Below are 17,785 nucleotides of genomic sequence, written 5' to 3' on the forward strand. Positions count from 1 at the left end.
GATGGGCGCCCACTCTGGAAGTAGAAACGACAAGATGTGGCCACTGTAGGAAGTGGGAGAGATGGAGAGGGAGAAAAGGTCGTGCCGAGGCTCTAAATCTTGGAGAGTGGAGGACGGGCTACGTCTTCATTCAAAATGGTGAACTTGGGAAGCCAGATGGCTCAGTGGATAGAACACCAAGCCTAGAGCAGGGAGGTCCTAGGTTCAAATCCAGCCTCAGACACTTCCCAGCTGTGTGACCCTGGGCCAGTCACTTAACCCCAATGCCTAGCCCTGACCTCTCTTCTGCCTTGGAGCCAGTGCTCTGTCTTGATTCTAAGATGGAAGGGAAGGAAAGGTTTTCTAAAACGATGGAAAGTTTGGCTGTGGAGGCCGAGTTCTCTTTTCCGTCAGTAAACATTTAACAAGCTCCGACGACGTCCCTAAGACAGGAGGCCAGGATGGAGGCTTTCTCTGCCTCCCTGCAGGGGGGACGTCTGCCGCTCGACGGGACCGCGTTCCTCGTCTCCGAGGACGAGGAGGCACCCACCGACGCGTGCGCCATCTTCAGCCCCCGCCTCCCATTCCCAGGGCAGCGGCAGACAGAGAAGAGCGTCTGTGGCCAGGGCTTTGGCAGCCCTCCGACGCCCCGGGTAAGCGTGGCTGTAATCGCTGTCTTCGTGACTACGGCCGCTGCGTCCAGCCCCGATTCTACACGGTCAAGGCTTTGAGGAAGACCCTAAAAATGCCACGCCCGTGTGGCGGGCACCGGCTTACAAGCTCCAGGTTCCCAGAAGCCAAAGGTTCTGCAGGTCCCTTTAGAACATTCGGACTTGAAACCTAGCACGGCTTTAATTTCCCTTCGGAGCAGTCCACCAGCCGTCCCACGATGGTTTGTCCTGTGAGACAATGCGTGACGTGGTCCTGGGTGGCTGCGCGCATGCCAAAATGGAATTCCTGACTGTGCTTTCATGGAGCCACTTCACAAAGCGGGGCGGGGGAGGTTCAATTATTCCCTTTCCCAGCCTTCTTTTGCCTCTTCTTCTGGGATCTCATGGAGCAAAACACAAACGAGCCACGACTTCTCGTCCTACGCAGATCTTGTCCAGATCTTCTCATAAACCCAAACTGGGCCTCTACCTGCTGGCCTGGGACTCTCATCTGCTCCTAGTGACCCCACCTGGAGACCCACCGAGGCAGGAGGCCGGCCTCGCTCCTTGGCCAGCCGCCATCCTTTCCTTTGGCCATGCCCCTTCTTGATGGTGTCCTCGGCCAAGTGTTCAGGCTCATCAACAGCAAGAATGCCGAGATGGCTGCGCCGGAGGCCTCCGATGCTCTGTTGTGTCCCTGGACGGGCGTCCGTGATTAGAGAGTGAGCCTCTCGGCCAGTGTTCCATACACAGGTGGACAAAACCGGCTTATTCTCAATATCCTCTCGTCCATTTTGCATTTTCCGGGTCTCTTGGGCTGCCGGAACCAGAGAGCTGACCATCTTCAGCCTACTCTGTACTTGACGATGCTTGGCCTTAGAGAGCACAGCCGGGCCGTGGCCAGGGCAGGAGTGACGGCGTTCCTGCATCCCACCGGGCCAGGGTCCGAGAAGCCCCCAATAAGGCAGCAGAGCAGGACTCTGGGGAAGACGAGCGAGTGCACGAGGGGAAGCGGCTCTGCTTGTACAGACGGTTACAAAGGAGAGGAATGTTTGGATTAAGGCGAACCTTGTGCTTCGTTTTCTCAGGAAGCCCCCATGAATCCTCGTTGGCACATCACAAGTTGACCTTTTAAAGTTCTCGTCCCAGCGTGCTGTAATTATCCATACACGACTTACTCCTGGGCTTAGGATTGGGAGTTACCCCTCGCCACTTACCGGCTGCGTGACCCTGGGAAAGTCATTTTACTTTAACCTTGGTTTCAGCACCCATAAAACGGGGATAAAAATGGTCCTCTGCCTTCCTGACAGGGATGCTGTGGGGAAGGGCCCGCCACGCCATGAAGAGGGGTGCAGATGTGTTACTGTTGTCCCTCCCATGTCGTTCATGACTCACTACTGCAAGACCTAATGGAGAGAATCAGCTCATATCAGCTTGGGCTGCCTGCAGTGGGAGAGGCTGGTCCCACCCTACCTGCCCTGCATGGGTTCAGTGGTGAGCGTCGTCACAGTTCCGGACCTCTAGAAGCTTAGAGAGGGTCCTAAAGGGGAGCAGCCAGGACGGTGGAGGACCACGACACAGGAAGGCCAAAGATCCAGTATTTGGCAGGCAGTCATGGGGAGAAAAGCCTAGAGTTGTTCTGCTAGATTCCAGAGGCTCGAGCCCAAAGCGTTGGTGGGGAGGGGGAGTCGTAAAGGAGCCCAGAGGGGGGATGTGAGGGAAATTGGGCAAACGTCTGCTGCTCTCCAAAAGGGGATTGGGGTGGCCCCTCCTCAGGAAGGTCTTCAAACAGTCTGAGAGACCCCCTTGTGGATTCCTTGTAGCTGACGTGTCTGGCCCGGAGGCCGTGGCCTCTGACGCTCTTTGGCTTCTCGAATCCTGTGACTGTACACACTGGCAAGAAGTCTTACTAGAACTTCATCTAATCTAAGGGAGACGGCGCTCCCCGATCCCAGCGGCCTTCTTAAAAATCTCCCCCTTTTCCTCCTGGGAGAAATGCTTTCTCTTTGTGTGTCTGCAATTTCACATCCGAGAACTTCCCACTTCCACCGAGTTAACTTTCTCTAAGCAAGGTCAGCCACGGGACGGGATTGTGTCTCTTCTGTTGGGAGCTGTGCGACCTGCGCTCCCAGGTCCAGAGTGGATGTCAGACTAGACCAAGTCCTCCCCCTCCAGCACAGCTGCCAAGATGGAAAAGGTCCAAGCAGGCCCTCAGTTAGGAATCGATGATGCCCCCCCACAAGGGAGAAAACGAGGGAAACAAGCGTAAGTCAAAGCTCCCGTGAGTTTGTGTACATTTGGGTAAACCCATTAAAAATGGAGACTGGGCCGCTTCTGCTCTTGGAACCCATGTGCTGAGCACACAATGGGCACGTAATAGAGGCTGGCTGGATCTGATTAAAAGTGAAGTGCCCAAAGCCACCTGGCTAGCCAGGATCCGGGAGTAGAAGCAGAGCTCGGGGTTCCTCCGACTTTCCATCTTAGTCTGACCGATGATGAAGGGGCCACTGGTGGACTGTGCTGGCCCGCTCAAGTTCTTCACTTGGGTCCCTGAACTTCCTTGAAAACTACTGATGACTGTATTGGTTCCTTTGTGAGCTCCATGTATTTGCTGCAGTCCAAAACGTTACTGTGAGACGTCTCCGAGCTTTGTCGAAGGAGGCGACACAAGTGAGGACACGGCCTAGATGGCGACGGGGTCCCTCCTGTCATCGGGTGCTTGGGGGGACGAGTGTGGCCTCCTGGAGGAAGCTCACCCTTCCTCAGGTTGCTGACCGTCATCGGGCCCTCATCCCTCACTAGTGGTCATTATTAAGGCCTTCTTTCTGATGCGCAATGCGTGGTGGTGCTTTTGTCAGGACACCAGGAAGGATTAGCAAAATGAATTAAACTGAAATTGCACTTGTCAAAACAAAGGGAGGAAATTCATTTGATAATTCCGTTTCTAATTGGCTTCGGATGCTTGCTTATTTGCTTACTTGTCAGCTTGTGAAGCTCTGCAATGAAGCGTGGGGATCTCCGTCATGAGCCCGAATCATCGAGGCCGTCAGCAGTTTGAGGGATTTCCAGGAAGCGGCTGAATGTATTTGCAGTCCTAGTAAACGTCTAATTGCCTCATTGTGGAGGTTCGAACGGCACACACATGCCAAGTTATCTCCAAAAGGGAGGCCCAAGATCGTCCCGCGGGTGCATTCGCGGGCCGGTTCCTTTGCTTTCCCCCAAACATCCTACAAATGGCAAAGACGGTTCAGAACCTCCGAGTACGGCGAAGTCACGACAACGAGCTCGTTTGGAAACGCCACAGCGCCCTCCCGTCCAGACGACAAAACGGCACCCAAGTGGATGCTCACCGGCCAGTCGATCCTTCACAACGGCCCCACGACGCCGGCGGCGGACACTTCGTTACAGCCATTGGGGACGGCTGACTGCCTTGGCTCACGCTCTCAAATCCTCTAATGGCCTTGGGTTCAAAGCACGTCCCCATCTTGAGAAGCAAAGTAGAAACACATAAAACCCCCCAACTGGACATTCTTTGTCTAACAAAAGAGCAAATGCCATCAGAAAGAAGCTGCCCTCCACCCCGTGGGGAGACTCCCGAAGAGGACGAGCAGGTGCATCTTCCAGTAAGGACGAGGACCTCTCTCCCCATTTTACAGATGGGGAAACTGATTGTCTGAGAGACCGAGTGACTTGGCCCCTGCTGGAAAGTGTCAAAGGGCAAATTTGAACCCAAGCCTCTACTCTCTGTCCAAACTGGCTAATCACTCTGGTATTTGGTTACTTAAATTCCTAAGAGATGGCGCATAGATGCATCTTCAAATTCAACTTGCTGCAATATTTCTGACTAGGCCAGACTTCTGGGAGACAGAGAAAGAGAAGCAAGAAAGAGGGAGGGAAGGAGAGAGAGATGGAGGGAAAGAGAGGAAAGGGAGGGAGAAAGGAGAGATGGGGAAGAGAGGGGAAGGAAGGGAGAGGAACACAGAGGCAGAGAGGGAAAAGGAAGGAAGGAGGAAGAGAGAAAAGGGAGGGAGGGAGATGGAGGGAGAGGGGAGAAGTGAGAGAGATAGGAGAGAGGGAAGGAGGGAGTGACAGACAAAGGAGAAAAGGAGGGAGAGAGAAAAGGANGGCACACAGGCAGAGAGGGAAAAGGAAGGAGGGAGGAAGAGAGAAAAGGGAGAGAAAGGGAGGGAGATGCAGGGAAAGAGAGGGGAGAAGTGAGAGAGATAGGAGAGAGGGGGAAGGAGGGAGAGACACAGACAGAAAGGAGAAAAGAAGGAGGGAGAGAGAAAAAGGAAAGGAGAGATAGAAGGAAAGAAGAACAGAAAGAGAAAGGAGAAAAAGGGAGATAGGAGAGATGAGGAAGAGAGAGGAAGGAAGGGAGAGGCACATAGACAGAGAGGTGAGAGGAAGGAGAGGAAAAGGGATAAAAGGGAGGGGAGAGATGGAGGGAAAGAGGAGGGAAAAGAAGGGAGCTAGGAAAGATGAGGAAGAGAGAGGGAAGGAGAGACATGGAGGGAAAGAAGATGGGAAGGGAGGGAAGAAGGGAGATGGGGAAGAGAGAAGGGAGCAGGGAGAGACAGCCAGTGGCAGAGAGGGGACCGGAAGGAGGGACAGGGGAAGCAGGGGAGCGGTTCTGCCCCTTTGTGGACCCATTTCTGGAGAAGCCCAAAGAGCAGCAAGAACAGGAAGGAGTGAGCCGGCCCTTTGTCCTTGTGCCCGAGCCTCTCCAGTTCTGGGTAGAAGAAAAGGGCTTTCCTGGAGGCTGTGGGCTCGAGGGCCCCCTCAGAGCCCGGCCCAGGGGCCAGGGCAGACTCCTGTGGAAGTGGGCAGCTCTGGGGTCCCCGGGCTCTCCGCTGTCACCAGCCCAGGTAACAATCTCCCAAATTTTGCCCTGTGCTGATGTCAAGCCTCCTCCATTGTGATGTCAGCCGGCCTGCAGGGCCCCATTTCAGGCCATTTGCCCGGCTGCCGCTGGCCCTGGCATTTCAGATTTGTGCTGTGCAGCTGCCACCTTCCCGGAGAATGTGACAGGAGGGGCGCAGCATGCCCGCCTGCGACTGGAGGGCTCCCCGCTGCGCGCCGAGTAGCCATGAGTAAGTCTTCGAAGCTCTGCCGGAAGACGTCCTGTCCCCGGAGTAATATTTTCTGCAACCTCATCGACCGCATCGTCAAGAGGCCGTCGCTGCAGTTCTTGGGCCAGTGGGGCTACCACTGCTATGAGCCCAGGATCTACCGGACGCTGGCCAAGATCCTCCGGTATGTGGACCTGGAGGGCTTCGAGGTGCTCCTCACCGACTATATCACGTTCGTGGAGAAGTCGGGCTACCGCTTCGAGCTCAACTTTAACCTCGAATTCACCGAGATATGTGTGAACACGATTCTGTACTGGGTCTTCGCCAGGAAAGGGAACCCCGACTTTGTGGAGCTGCTCCTGAAGAAGACCAAAGACTACGTCCAAGACAGAAGCTGTAACCTGGCCCTCATCTGGAGGTACGCAAGTTCCCCCTGACGGAGGGGAGGGGCCCCTCGGGGTCGCTGCGGGGGGGGGGTCCCCACTTCCTCCCCATCGATCCAGAATCCATCCATCGATCGGAAAGTCAGCTTAGGCTGGGCCCCTCCCTGGGCCAGGACCCAGCCCCTGCCTCGGGGAGCTCATGCTCTGGGGGGGGAGACCCCCTAAGAGGGTGGGGACCCCGACTGCTGAAAGCAGGGAAGGCTTTGTGGAGGAGGCGGCATCTCCGTTGTATACGGTGGTGCGTTTACTGTCTGCAATTAAACGTCTCCAAATGGCTCATCTAGACCCGCAAAGTCACGCCTGTCTTTAGGGTTGGGACCCCCTTTGGGCCGCGTGTTAGTTCTGGGGGCGCATTTATTTTTCAAAGGATTCGGTGCTGAGATCCGATAAAGCCCCAAAGGTGCGCCGGGCACCGGGGGACAAAGACAAGGCAGCGTCGGCCTCCTTGGCTCCCGGGGAGCACAGCAGAGTCTGGGGGGCCCCGGCGCCTCACTTACCCATCTGTAAATGGGGAGGGCCAAGGGGAGGGCCAAGGGCGCCCAGAACGGCGAGGACGGACACGGCCTGCGCTCCCCTGCAGGGCCCCTCAGGGCCGCCTCTGCTGGCAGCACCGACCCAACTCAAAGATGGCGGAGAGTCGCCCTCCGGCGCGGCCAAGGAAGAAGGGAACAAAGGGGCGAGAGCCAAGAGAAGATGGCGGGCATGGCCAGAAAATCCAGATGAAAGTGGGAAGAAGCCACGGCGGAGAGGGACAAGCGGCGCCACTTGTAATCGGATCCCGGCACGCCAGAGTCACACTGGGAACCGCCGTGGGGAGGAAGCCAGAGTGCTCTTATCAGCTCCACGATGCAGACGGGAAACTGAGGCAGAGGTCAAGGGACTTGCCTAAGGTCACACAGTGGGGTGTCCCAGGGCTGACATTCCCTGTCCCCCTTCCCTCTGGCCAAACCACAGGCAGGCTTGCTTTAATGGCCGGAGGAAAGGGAATAAGAATCTAGGCAGGGCCCACTACAGGCGGCCCAGGGCTAAGGAGCACCCAAAAACAGAATCTCATTCGTCCCTTCAGGGCAGGCTATTATTATCTCCATTCTACAGCTGAGGAAACTGAGGCAGACAGAAGTAACTGCCAGGCCACACAGTGAGAGGACAGACTTGAACCCAGGTCTTCCTGAGTTTGTCTCCAAGTGCTCCAAGGCACCGTGGAACGAAAGACCCTTTCCTCTGAGGATCCCAGCGCCCACTCATGTCCTGGTCAGTAAGGGGAGGCCAGATAGCCTCAGATCCCTCCCCTCCTGGCCTTTCTTTCCATCAGAAGGTGCCAGGGCAGGACCTGAGCGGCTTTCTGATCACTCGGAAACTCTTTGGGCCCCTCTCCAGAGCTTCCATCCTGCTGGAGGGCAACACCACGTACACGCACGGGCACACGGAAAATGCAGAGAAAGCCAAAGCAGGGGACGGGCATCTGGGGGGTCCAGAAGGGGCCTGAGCTGAGTCTTGAAAGAAGCCAAGAGCCAGAGAGGAGGACTGAGAAGAGCGGGGCCTCTCTCTCGCGTAACTGGGGTTCCTCCACAACCGGAGAACTTTCTCCCACAAATCCTGCTCTGGGGCAGCCCTCGCCCAAGGGGAGAGAAGAGGAGAGAGGGGGAGCTCCTACGACTCCCTCCGCAGATTGGCCCAGGCCCAGGCTCTCAGTCTCATTCATCAGGCCCAGCCCCAGAGCTTCAGTCTCACTCACTAGGTCCAGGCCTGGGGCCTTAATCTCAATCACTAGGCCCAAGCCCAGGGCCTCAGACTCACTTATTCCTGCCTACTCCTGGGGCCTCAGGCTCATTCACTAGGCCCAGGCCCAGGGCCTCAGGCTCACTCATTCCTGCCCAGCTGCAGGGTCTCAGGCTCACTCACTAGGCCCAGGCCTCAGGCTCCCTCACTAGGCCCAGCCTGGGGTCTCAGGCTCCCTCACTAGGCCCAGGCCTGGGGTCTCAGGTTTCCTCACTAGGCCCAGGCCCAGGCCTCAGGCTCCCTCACTAGGCCCAGGCCTGGGACCTCAGGCTCCCTCACTAGGCCCAGGCCTGGGGTCTCAGGTTCCCTTACTAGGCCCAGGCCCAGGCCTCAGGCTCAGTCACTAGGCCAGGGGTCTCAGGCTCCCTCACTAGGCCCAGGCCCGGGGCCTCAGGCTCCCTCACTAGGCCCAGGCCCGGGGCCTCAGGCTCACTCTCTAGGCCCAGGCCCGCGGCCTCAGGCTCACTCTCTAGGCCCAGGCCTGGGGTCTCAGGCTCCCTCACTAGGCCCAGGCCCGGGGCCTCAGGCTCACTCTCTAGGCCCAGGCCCGGGGCCTCAGGCTCAGTCACTAGGCCAGGGGTCTCAGGCTCACTCTCTAGGCCCAGGCCCGGGGCCTCAGGCTCACTCACTAGGCCCCCACCTCACCAAGAGCCCTTCCTGGGCTCGCCTCACCACAGCACCCACAGAAATACTGGGACAATTCCTGTGGACACGAGTTACAATTTCTGGTGAGATGCTATTCAGGGCGTGAAGAGTGACTCCACCCAGCCTGGTGCAGATCAGGCTTTGAAAACTCATTTTAGAGCTAAGTCTGGCCTGGTCTTCACTGGCTTTCGGCAGCGTCTTCTACCAGCGCCTTCTAAGCTAGCTCTGCGTGCCGGGCCAACAGTGCCACCTGCACATGCGCGGCACCCCCTCGGCCCAAAGCACAAGCAAAATGTCCGCCCCCCAGACCTCCAGTGCCCTCCTCCAATGCCAGAGAGCTTCCCAAGGGCTAATAAAAGGGGAAAGGGAAGGGCCGGCCCACCCCCACCAAGAAGGCCTGCAGGGACCCGGAAGTGGTAGAAAATTGGTGCTAAGAACAAGGAAAGCTCGAAGCCGGGTTCTCTGTCCTAAGCAGGAGTCCTGGGCCCCTTCCTCAGCCTCTCCTCCAGGAACCTCCTCCCTTTGGGTCAACATCTGGCGGATAAGCGGGCACCAGCCCCATCTGGAGGGAGACAGAGACAGAGACAGAGAGACAAAAAGACAGAGACAGAGAGACAGGGCTGGCGGCCCAAAGGGACCTCGGTGAGCCCTTCCGAGGGGCGCCGTGTGTGCCTGGGGGCCGGGGCATGAGAGCCAGGCCAGCTCGTGTGGGGGCCCCCAAAGCCCGCCGAGCCGCCGCAGGACTTCCTGCATTAAAGAGGAGGGTCTGGGGAGGCTGGGGAGCGGCAGGGGTCGGCCCCTGGGCTCGGGGTGAGGCCCGCGCGGGTGGAGGCCGGGGATGGAATGGTGCGCTCTGGGAGGGCAGATACACCAATCAGGCTGCAGCCCCCAGACGGAGGGAGGCAGAGAGGAGGGGACAGTGCTCGGGTCCGCTCGGCCACAGGGTCCGAGGCTTCTGCACGAGGAGGGGCCGGAAGGGCTTCTGAGAAGGGTGGGGGTGGGGGCGACGTGCTGGGGCCTGGCCTTGGGAGATGTCAGTTTGGCAGTTGTGTGGAGGCTGGAAGGGAGAGAGCGAGCCTTGAGGCACAGAGACGAAATCGGAGGCGTCCGTCGAGGTCGGGGAAGGGAGGACGAGGGCCCCAAGGAGGCCGGTACTTGAGTCCAGAAGAAGGGGAGACGGGAGTGAAATGTGGAGGTAACGTGGCCGGGCGGCGGCTCTGGGTCGAGGCTGGGGAAGGAGGCCGGGATCGAGGGGGACGCAGCGGCCAGAAGGAGGGAGAGCTTTCTGGGGGCACGAAAAGGCCCATTTGGGGGAGGGCACGAATGGTTTTGAGGGAGAGACGCCTTTGGAACGTCCGCTTCAAACTGTCCGAGAGGCAGTTGGTAAGAGGGAAGGCCTGGGGGGGGGGGGGCTGAGGGGCCCCGAGAGGAGAAGGAAGGGCCGCAGCTGATGGAGAGGAGAAGCTCCGTCCACTCTCAGTCCTTGCGCAGATGGGACAGGGTGGCCGGCCCCGGGCAGTGTGGGAAAGGCAGCCGAGAAGAGCTTCCCCAGGTCTGGGGATGGAGGGAATCCTCGAGCCGCCCTGTAGGCCGAGAAGACGCAGCTTCGCGGTGCCGCCCGGCCCAGGCCCTTCTAGAGCTGGATCGCAGCGGTCCGGCCCAGCCCCCCTCACCAACAGGCTCCGGCCTCATCCCAAGAGGCCATTCCTGGGAAGCCGAGGCAGCCCCTCGCTCCGAGTGGGTCTCCGGGGCTACCCCGCTGGTCAGAACCTTCTCTGGGCCGGAGAAGAGGAACAGCAGGCCCAGCTTTGCCCAGCCAGCCTAAGTCCGAGGCAGAACCCGCACGCGGGTCTTCCAGCTTCGAGGCTGGCTCAACCCACTGGCACAGCGTTAGGGGGAAACGGGCCAAGTTCTGTTTGCGCGAGGACTCAGGCCACGACGGAGAAGCCCCGAAAGGCCGAGCTCTGAGCCGCCCATCTTTCCTCTGACGTCTGCTTGCCGATGGGGATCCCCAAGAGCAAATCAAAGGGGAGGCCTCGAGGGTGGCCAGAGCGGGAGCGGCCGCCGGGCAGAGTAACCGAAAGGGAGAGAAAGAAAGGCCTGCTTGAACCCCTCCCGGGCTGGGACCTCCCCTCCGAGACTCCTGGGCAACCGTCTCCGCCACTAACCTGCAGAGAAGTTGGTCCGTCTGTCCGTCCGTCCATCCGTCCATCCATTCCCCCATTTCTGCATCCATCTTTCATCTCTGTGTCTCGACGTCGATCTTTCTCTAACGGAACTCTGTCTGTCTGTCCAGCCACAGAATTAGACAGACACACACAGAGACAGAGACGGATCGATGGATGGGTGGCTGAGTGGATGGACAGATGGAAGAACGGGCCGACGGTGACTCAGATAGCCAGAGACTGATAGGTATACACGGATGGATGGACGGACAGAGGCAGAAGAGGTAGACACAGAAACACAGACAGCTAGACGAGGACAGACGCACAGCCACAGAGACGGACGGTCGGACGGCTCACCCACCGGCCCCCCGGCGCGCCGGGCACCCCCACTGCGGCAGATGGGCTTCCCGTTCATAACTTTCTTATCTTTCTCTGTGCTTGGACGTCACTGACACAGGGCCACGCGGGATGTCCAGGCTGTCCTCCCCGGCAAGGAAGGGGACCCCCCTAAGGCCGATGGGGCTGCTGCGGGGGGCCCAGAGGCGGGAGGTTCTGGGTTCCAATGTGGCCTCGGGCCCTTGCTCGCCGCCAGGAACGGCAATCCCACATCTCCACGCAGCGCCCACCTCGGCCCAGGGTAACGTACGGCGGTGCTGGGCACCCCGAGGCCCGGAGGAGCCGCCGTCACCTTCTGCTGCGCGCAGGCCCCGGATAGGCCCTGGATAGGCCCCGGATAGGCCCTGGATGAGGCCCCGGATAGGCCCTGGATAGGCCCCGGACAGGCCCAGGACGAGGCCCTGGACGAGGCCCCGGACGAGGCCCAGGATAGGCCCCAGATAGGCCCCAAATAGGCCCCAGATGAGGCCCCGGATAGGCCCCGGATAGGCCCTGGACGAGGCCCAGGACGAGGCCCTGGATGAGGCCCCAGACGAGGCCCTGCATAGGCCCTGGACGAGGCCCCGGATAGGCCGTGGATAGGCCCTGGATGAGCCCGGACGGGCCTGGGACGTGCCTGGGACATGCCCGGGCCGCGGCCAACGGCACCTCCCTCTGTCCCCGCAGAACTTTCACGCCGGTGTACTGCCCGAGCCCTCTGAGCGGCATCACTCCTCTGCTCTACGTCGCTCAGACCAGGCAGTCGAACATCCTAAAGATCCTCCTCCAATATGGCATCCTGGAGAGAGAGAGGAAGCCCGTGAACATCGTGCTGACGATCCTGCTGTACCCGTCGCGAGTGAGGATCATGGTGGATCACGAGCTCGTGGACATCCGGGAAGATGCCAAAACGTGCCTCGTGCTGTGCTCTCGAGTGCTGTCGGTCATTCCGGTGCGGGAGATCGAGGTAAGGGCCGGGGCGGGGGCCGGGGGGCGGGGGGCGCCCGGGGGTCTCCACAGCCTCTTGTCCCCCCGCAGGCGCAGCTGAGCTTGGGAAGGCGGCCGATCGTCTCCAATTGGCTGGACTACATTCCCGCGACGCGCTACAAAGACCCGTGTGAACTCCTCCATCTTTGTCGACTGACCATCCGAGCTCAGCTCCTCACCAACAATATGCTCCCCAACGGAATATTTTCACTTCTCATTCCTGTTCGCCTACAGAACTACCTGAATTTAGAAAGCTAATACCCTTCTTTATCCCTAATTCCTTACGGATGATCACCCTTTGTATGGTTCAGAAGTTAATAAACGCTGTATTAACTTCAGAGCTTCCCGGACTTCCTGCTTCTCTGGGGGCTCACCAGGGCTCGGGACGGGGAAGGGGCCGGCCCGATGGACGAGGACTGGCGTCCGTGTCCATGTCCTGGAGGGCCCGGAGCCCGGCGTCCGCCTGGCCTTGCCACCGCTGTGTCCTTCTCTGTCCAATACTGCTGCTGGATTACACGGACTCCTGGGTCCCTGCCAGCCACGCGGCCACAAACCCCAGCTGTAAAGGCAGGTTTCTCCGTCCCATCGAGGGCCAGCTAGGTGCCAGGTGCTGGGCGAAGGGCTGGGAGTAGGAGAAGGTCCCCGAGCTCCCGGGAGCTCCAGCCTCACAGCAGACAGACAAGCTAGAGACGGGACGAGGAGGGAAGCGGAGGGCTGGAGGTGGCTTCCTGCAGATGGGCGGCCGTTAGAGGGTCAGTAAGCCGAGACCCTCCGGGCCAAACCTCTCTAGGACTGAATTCAGGCCCCGAGTTCCAGATCACAGCCCTGATCCTCTCTAGTAAGCTGCCAGAAAACATTCTTTTCCCTTTCCACTCCCAGAAGAGCATTTGGGAGCCGGGAAGCAACTCGGGGCTCTCCGTGTACCCCCCCAGAATAGAGCCCACCAAAGGGCATCCCACCCCTCTGCTTGGAGACCTCCAAGGGGGGACCCACCCCCCCTCCCCAGCAGCCGCTCCCACCCCATTTCTTTTGGGGGCACTTTGCATCTTTAGGAACATCTTCCCTGGCATGAAGCTAACATTTACTTCTTTGCAGTTTCTACCCACGATTCCTGCTCTGTCTTCTGAGGCAAAACACAAGAAATGCAACTTTTCACTTAATGGACTCTTTTTTTTTTCCCCGTTTTCCCAGGAGCTTGTTAAAATTTAAACTAACTTTCTAGTAGGCTTTTTCCTTAAAACATTCAGATTATTCGTCCTCACTGGCAGTATTTGCTCCTGAGAAGCCGTGTGCCCTGCGGGCAGGCAGAAGGCACCGTGCCCAGCCCTCAGCGCCCCTTCCCTGGCCAGCGTACGAGGCCAGCCGGAGCTCGAAGCCCTGGATCTCCAGCTGGCTCCAAAGGGCCCTCGAGGGGGGTCCGATGGCTGGATGGGGGGGGCCCAGGTGGGCGTCTGCTGCCTGATGGCGTGTGCACGAGGGCCCTCCGTGCTGCTGCTGCTACAGCTGCGGCTGCGACTAAAGCTGACGGGCATCCGAAGAGCCCACGTCAAGGCCACCTCCAGCCAAGGGCCTCTTGGCCAAAGCTCTTCCAGCCTCTGCCGCCTCCTCTGGCCTTCACTCCTTGGCCAGTCTTCCCAGGCTGCTCCCGAAGGACCACCGGAGCTCAGCCCCCACTAGCCACGCTCCCATACACTTCCCTCTCTCTCGTTCCTTCCTTTATTGTGTATTTTAAACATTCTTTTCTTGGCCAAGTGTGCATTCCAGATTCTCTCCCTCTCACAAGGATATCAATTATACATTTAAGTCATGCAAGCCATTGAATGTGAGTCATAGCCCAAAAAATAAGACCAAAATAAAAATAAACTAAAAAGTGAACTTCAGTGTGTCCTGGGAGTCCGTCCCTTCTCTCTGTGGAGGAGGAGGGCCTTCCACCAGGAGGTCCTTGGCACGGTCTTGGATCGTTGACCTGAACAGAGGAGCCGAGGTGACCCTGCCGTTATGGGCACAGTGAGCTTCCGGCGCTTCTCCCCTCACTTTGCATCAGTCCTTACGGGTCTTCCTTTGGGGGGTTTCCTTTTCTGAAATTACCTCTTCATCATTTACTTTATTGTTCAATTACACACAGAAGCAATTTTCTACAACTGTTTTCTGACATTTTTCCGTTCAGATTGTCTTCCCCTCTCTCCTGCCTAAGGCACTAACTGACCTATGAGGGCGTACAACCGCTTTCACACAATAGATATTTCTGACAATGTCACAGATACAAAAAAATTGCCATCTTGCACAATAACATTCCTTCACAATCATACACCACAACTTGTTCAGCCATTCCCCAATGGATGGCCACCCCTTCCATTTCCAGGCTTTGCCACAAAAGAGCCACCATCAATATTGTTGTACATACAGATGCTTTTCCTTTGATCTCTTTGGGATACGCATCTAGTCGTGGCATTTCTGGGTCAAAGGATAGTTTTAGAACCTTTGGGCACAGTCTGAAATTGTTCTTCGGAATATTTGGGCCACGTCACTATTCCAATAGCTCATTAATATTCAGATTTTCCTATATCTCCTCAAATACTGGCCATTTCTGATTGATGTGAGGCAATCCCTAAGAGCTGTTTTAATTTGCCTTTCTCTAATTTAGAGTGATTTAGGGTTCAGATCTGGCCTCAGACACTTCCTAGCTGGGTGACCCTGGGCAAGTCACTTAAGCCCCATTGCCTAGCCCTTTCTGCTCTTCTGTCTTGGAACGCATATAAAGAACTGATTCTGAAGTCCATTACATTGATTTTACCACAGTGTATCCGTCCCTGTGTACAATGTTCTCCTGGTTCTGCTCCTTTCGCTCTGCATCAAGACCTCCAGGAAGTGATGCAGAGTGAAAGGAGCAGAACCAGGAGAACATTGTACACAGGGACGGATATACTGTGGTAAAATCGAATGTAATGGACTTCTGTACTGGCAGCAATGCAATGACCTAGGACAATTCTGAGGGATTTATGGAAAAGACGCTACCCACATTCAGAGGAAGAACTGCAGGAGAGGAAACACAGAAGAAAAACAACTGCTTGAACACATGGGTTGAGACAGACAATGATTGGGGATGTAGCCTCGAAACGAGCACCCCAGTGCAATTATCAATAATATGGAAATGGTCTTGATAGACGACACATGTTAAAACCAGTAGAAATGTGCATTGGCTATGGGGGAGGGGGGTTGCGTGGGGGGTGAAGGGGAAAGTAAGAACATGTAACCACGGAAAATTTTTCCAAAAAAATAAACTATTTAAATTAAAAAAAAAAAATTGATTCTAAGTGGTGGAAGGTTCTAAAGGGGGAAGATAAGGGTTTTTTTTTTTTAAGAGATGTAGAGCATTTTTTCATGACTATGGATAGCTTTGGTTTCTTTTTCTCTGAAAACTGCCTGTTCGTACTCTATTTATTTAGGGAATGACTTATTTTTTATAAATTTGACACAGCTCTCTATATATTTGAGAAGCAAAGCCTTTATCAGAGACTTGTTATACAATTTCCTTATATTGCTTCAATGTCCATCGTACTTTTTAGCAAAAACGCATTTACTGGATTATCTTTCATTTAGGTCTTTTTTTTTTTTGCTTTGTCTGAAATTATGATTGCTATCACTACTTTCTTCACTTCAGATGAAGCATAATAGATTCTGTTCCAGCTCATCTCAACTCTGTCCCAAGCATGTCTCTTATACACAACATTACTGTTGGATTATGATTTCCAATCCATTCTTCTGTTTCCATTTTGAGTTCATCCTATTCATATTCACAGTAATGAGCACTGACTGCATTTCCCTCCATCCCATTTCCTTCTGTTGGTTTATTCTCTTTTTCTCCTGTTCCTCCTCAAAAGTCTCTCATTTCCAACCACTGCCTGCCCCAATCCACCCTCTCTCTTATTATCCCTCCCCCAATATCTCGTATTTCCTTCTCCAACTAACTCACAACTGGGTAAGAGAGACTTCTATACCCCACTGAATGTGTATGTGTAGTCTTTCCTCTTTGAACAATTCCAATGAGAGTGAGGTTCAAGCACTGCCCACCACCCCTCCACTTTCCCTTCTACCATAAAAGCCCCTCCATGTGCCCCTCCTTTATGTGAGAAATTCAGCCTCATTCTGCTTCTCTTCCCTCTTCTCCCAGTGCATCCCTTTTTCCCTCCCCTACATTCTTTTTTTGAAGATCATCCCAACATAATCAATTCACACCCATGTCCTCTGACTATTCAGAGCCCTTCTAACTGCCCTAATAATGCTAAAGTTCTTAGGAGTTTACATGTATCATCTTCCCATAAAGAAACATAAACAGTTTAATTCTACTGAGTACCAAATGAATACTCTTTATACTTTTTTATGCTTCTTGCTTCTTCTGTTTGAATATCAGATTTTCTACTCAGCTCTGTTATTTTCATCAGGAAAGCTTGGGAGAACTCAATTTCATTAAAAATCCATATTTTCCCTGAAGGATTATACTCAGTTTTGCTGGGTAGGTTATTCATGCTTGTAATCCTAGTCCTTTTGCCTTCCAGTATATATCATATTCTAAGCCCTGTGCTTGTTTAATGTGCAAGTTGCTAAATCTTGTGTGATCCTGTGGCTCCATGATATCTGAATTATTTCTTCATGGCTGCTCATAACATTTTTTCCTTGACCTAGGAGCTCTGGAATTTGGCTAGAATATTTCTGGGAGCTTTCATTTTGGGATCTCTTTCAGTGGGTGATTGGTGGATTCTTTTCATTTCTACTTATTCTCTGATCTAAAATATTATGGCAGTTTATAATTCCTTGAAATATGATGTCTAGGCTCTTCTTTTGAATATGGCTTTCAGGTAATCCAATAATTCTTAAATGATCTCTCCTCAACCTATTTTCCATGTCAGTTATTTTTCCATTGAAATATTTTACTTTTTTGTCATTTGTTTGACATGATTTTATTATTTTTTGAAGTCTTTCATTCTCAGCTTTCATTTGCCCAATTCCAGTTTTTATGAAATTATTTTCTTTAATGAGCTTTTCTACCTCTTTTTCCATTTGGCCAATTCTGCCTTTTAAGAATTTCTTTTCTTTAGTGGATTTTTGTACCCCTTTTACCATTAGGTCAATTTTTTTAAAAGGTGTTAATTTCTTCAGTATTTTGTATGCCTCTTTTATCAAGCTGTTAATTTTCTTTTCATAATTTTCTTGTATCACTCCCATTTATTTTACCAATTTTTCCTCTATCACCCTTAGCTCTTTCATCAATTCTTCTAGGAATTCTTGCTGGCCTATGATCCAATTAGCATTTTTCTTTGAGGCTTTGCTTGTGGCTCTTTTCACATTGTTGTTTTCTTCAAAGCTTATATATTGGTCTTTTCTGTCACCAAAGTAGGTTTTTATGGTGAATGTTTTTTGGTCGTTGTTTCCTCATATTCCCAGACTTTCTTCATGTTGCATTTTATGTTAAAGTGGAGCTCTGCTCACCTGGAGATGGGAAGGCACTGTGCCAAGCTTCAGCTGTTTTGTGCTGTTGTCAGAGAGTTCTGGGAGATCTGCACATTTTTGGTGATTCTAAAGTGGGGTTATCTCAGGAGAGGTGCAACCACTGCTCTCCTAGAATGGATTCTGGTCTTTTCCCAGGAAGAGCCTTGATCTCCTATAGCCCCAAGTTCTCATGCTCTTGATCC

The 17,785-nt window shown here is 54.7% G+C and overlaps 1 protein-coding gene across 1 annotated transcript; it reads left to right on the plus strand.

Annotated features, from left to right (window-relative positions):
* The first annotated feature begins 5,718 nt into the window (after positions 1 to 5,718).
* Positions 5,719 to 12,353, plus strand: ASB17 (ankyrin repeat and SOCS box containing 17). Its single transcript, XM_044677198.1, has 3 exons — positions 5,719 to 6,119; positions 11,796 to 12,075; positions 12,147 to 12,353. The coding sequence occupies exons 1-3, from the start codon at positions 5,719 to 5,721 to the stop codon at positions 12,351 to 12,353; spliced, it is 888 nt and encodes a 295-aa protein (XP_044533133.1).
* Positions 12,354 to 17,785: the final 5,432 nt, after the last annotated feature.

This window comes from Gracilinanus agilis, chromosome 4 (genome assembly GCF_016433145.1).
Source record: "Gracilinanus agilis isolate LMUSP501 chromosome 4, AgileGrace, whole genome shotgun sequence".
Classification (NCBI taxonomy): domain Eukaryota; kingdom Metazoa; phylum Chordata; class Mammalia; order Didelphimorphia; family Didelphidae; genus Gracilinanus; species Gracilinanus agilis.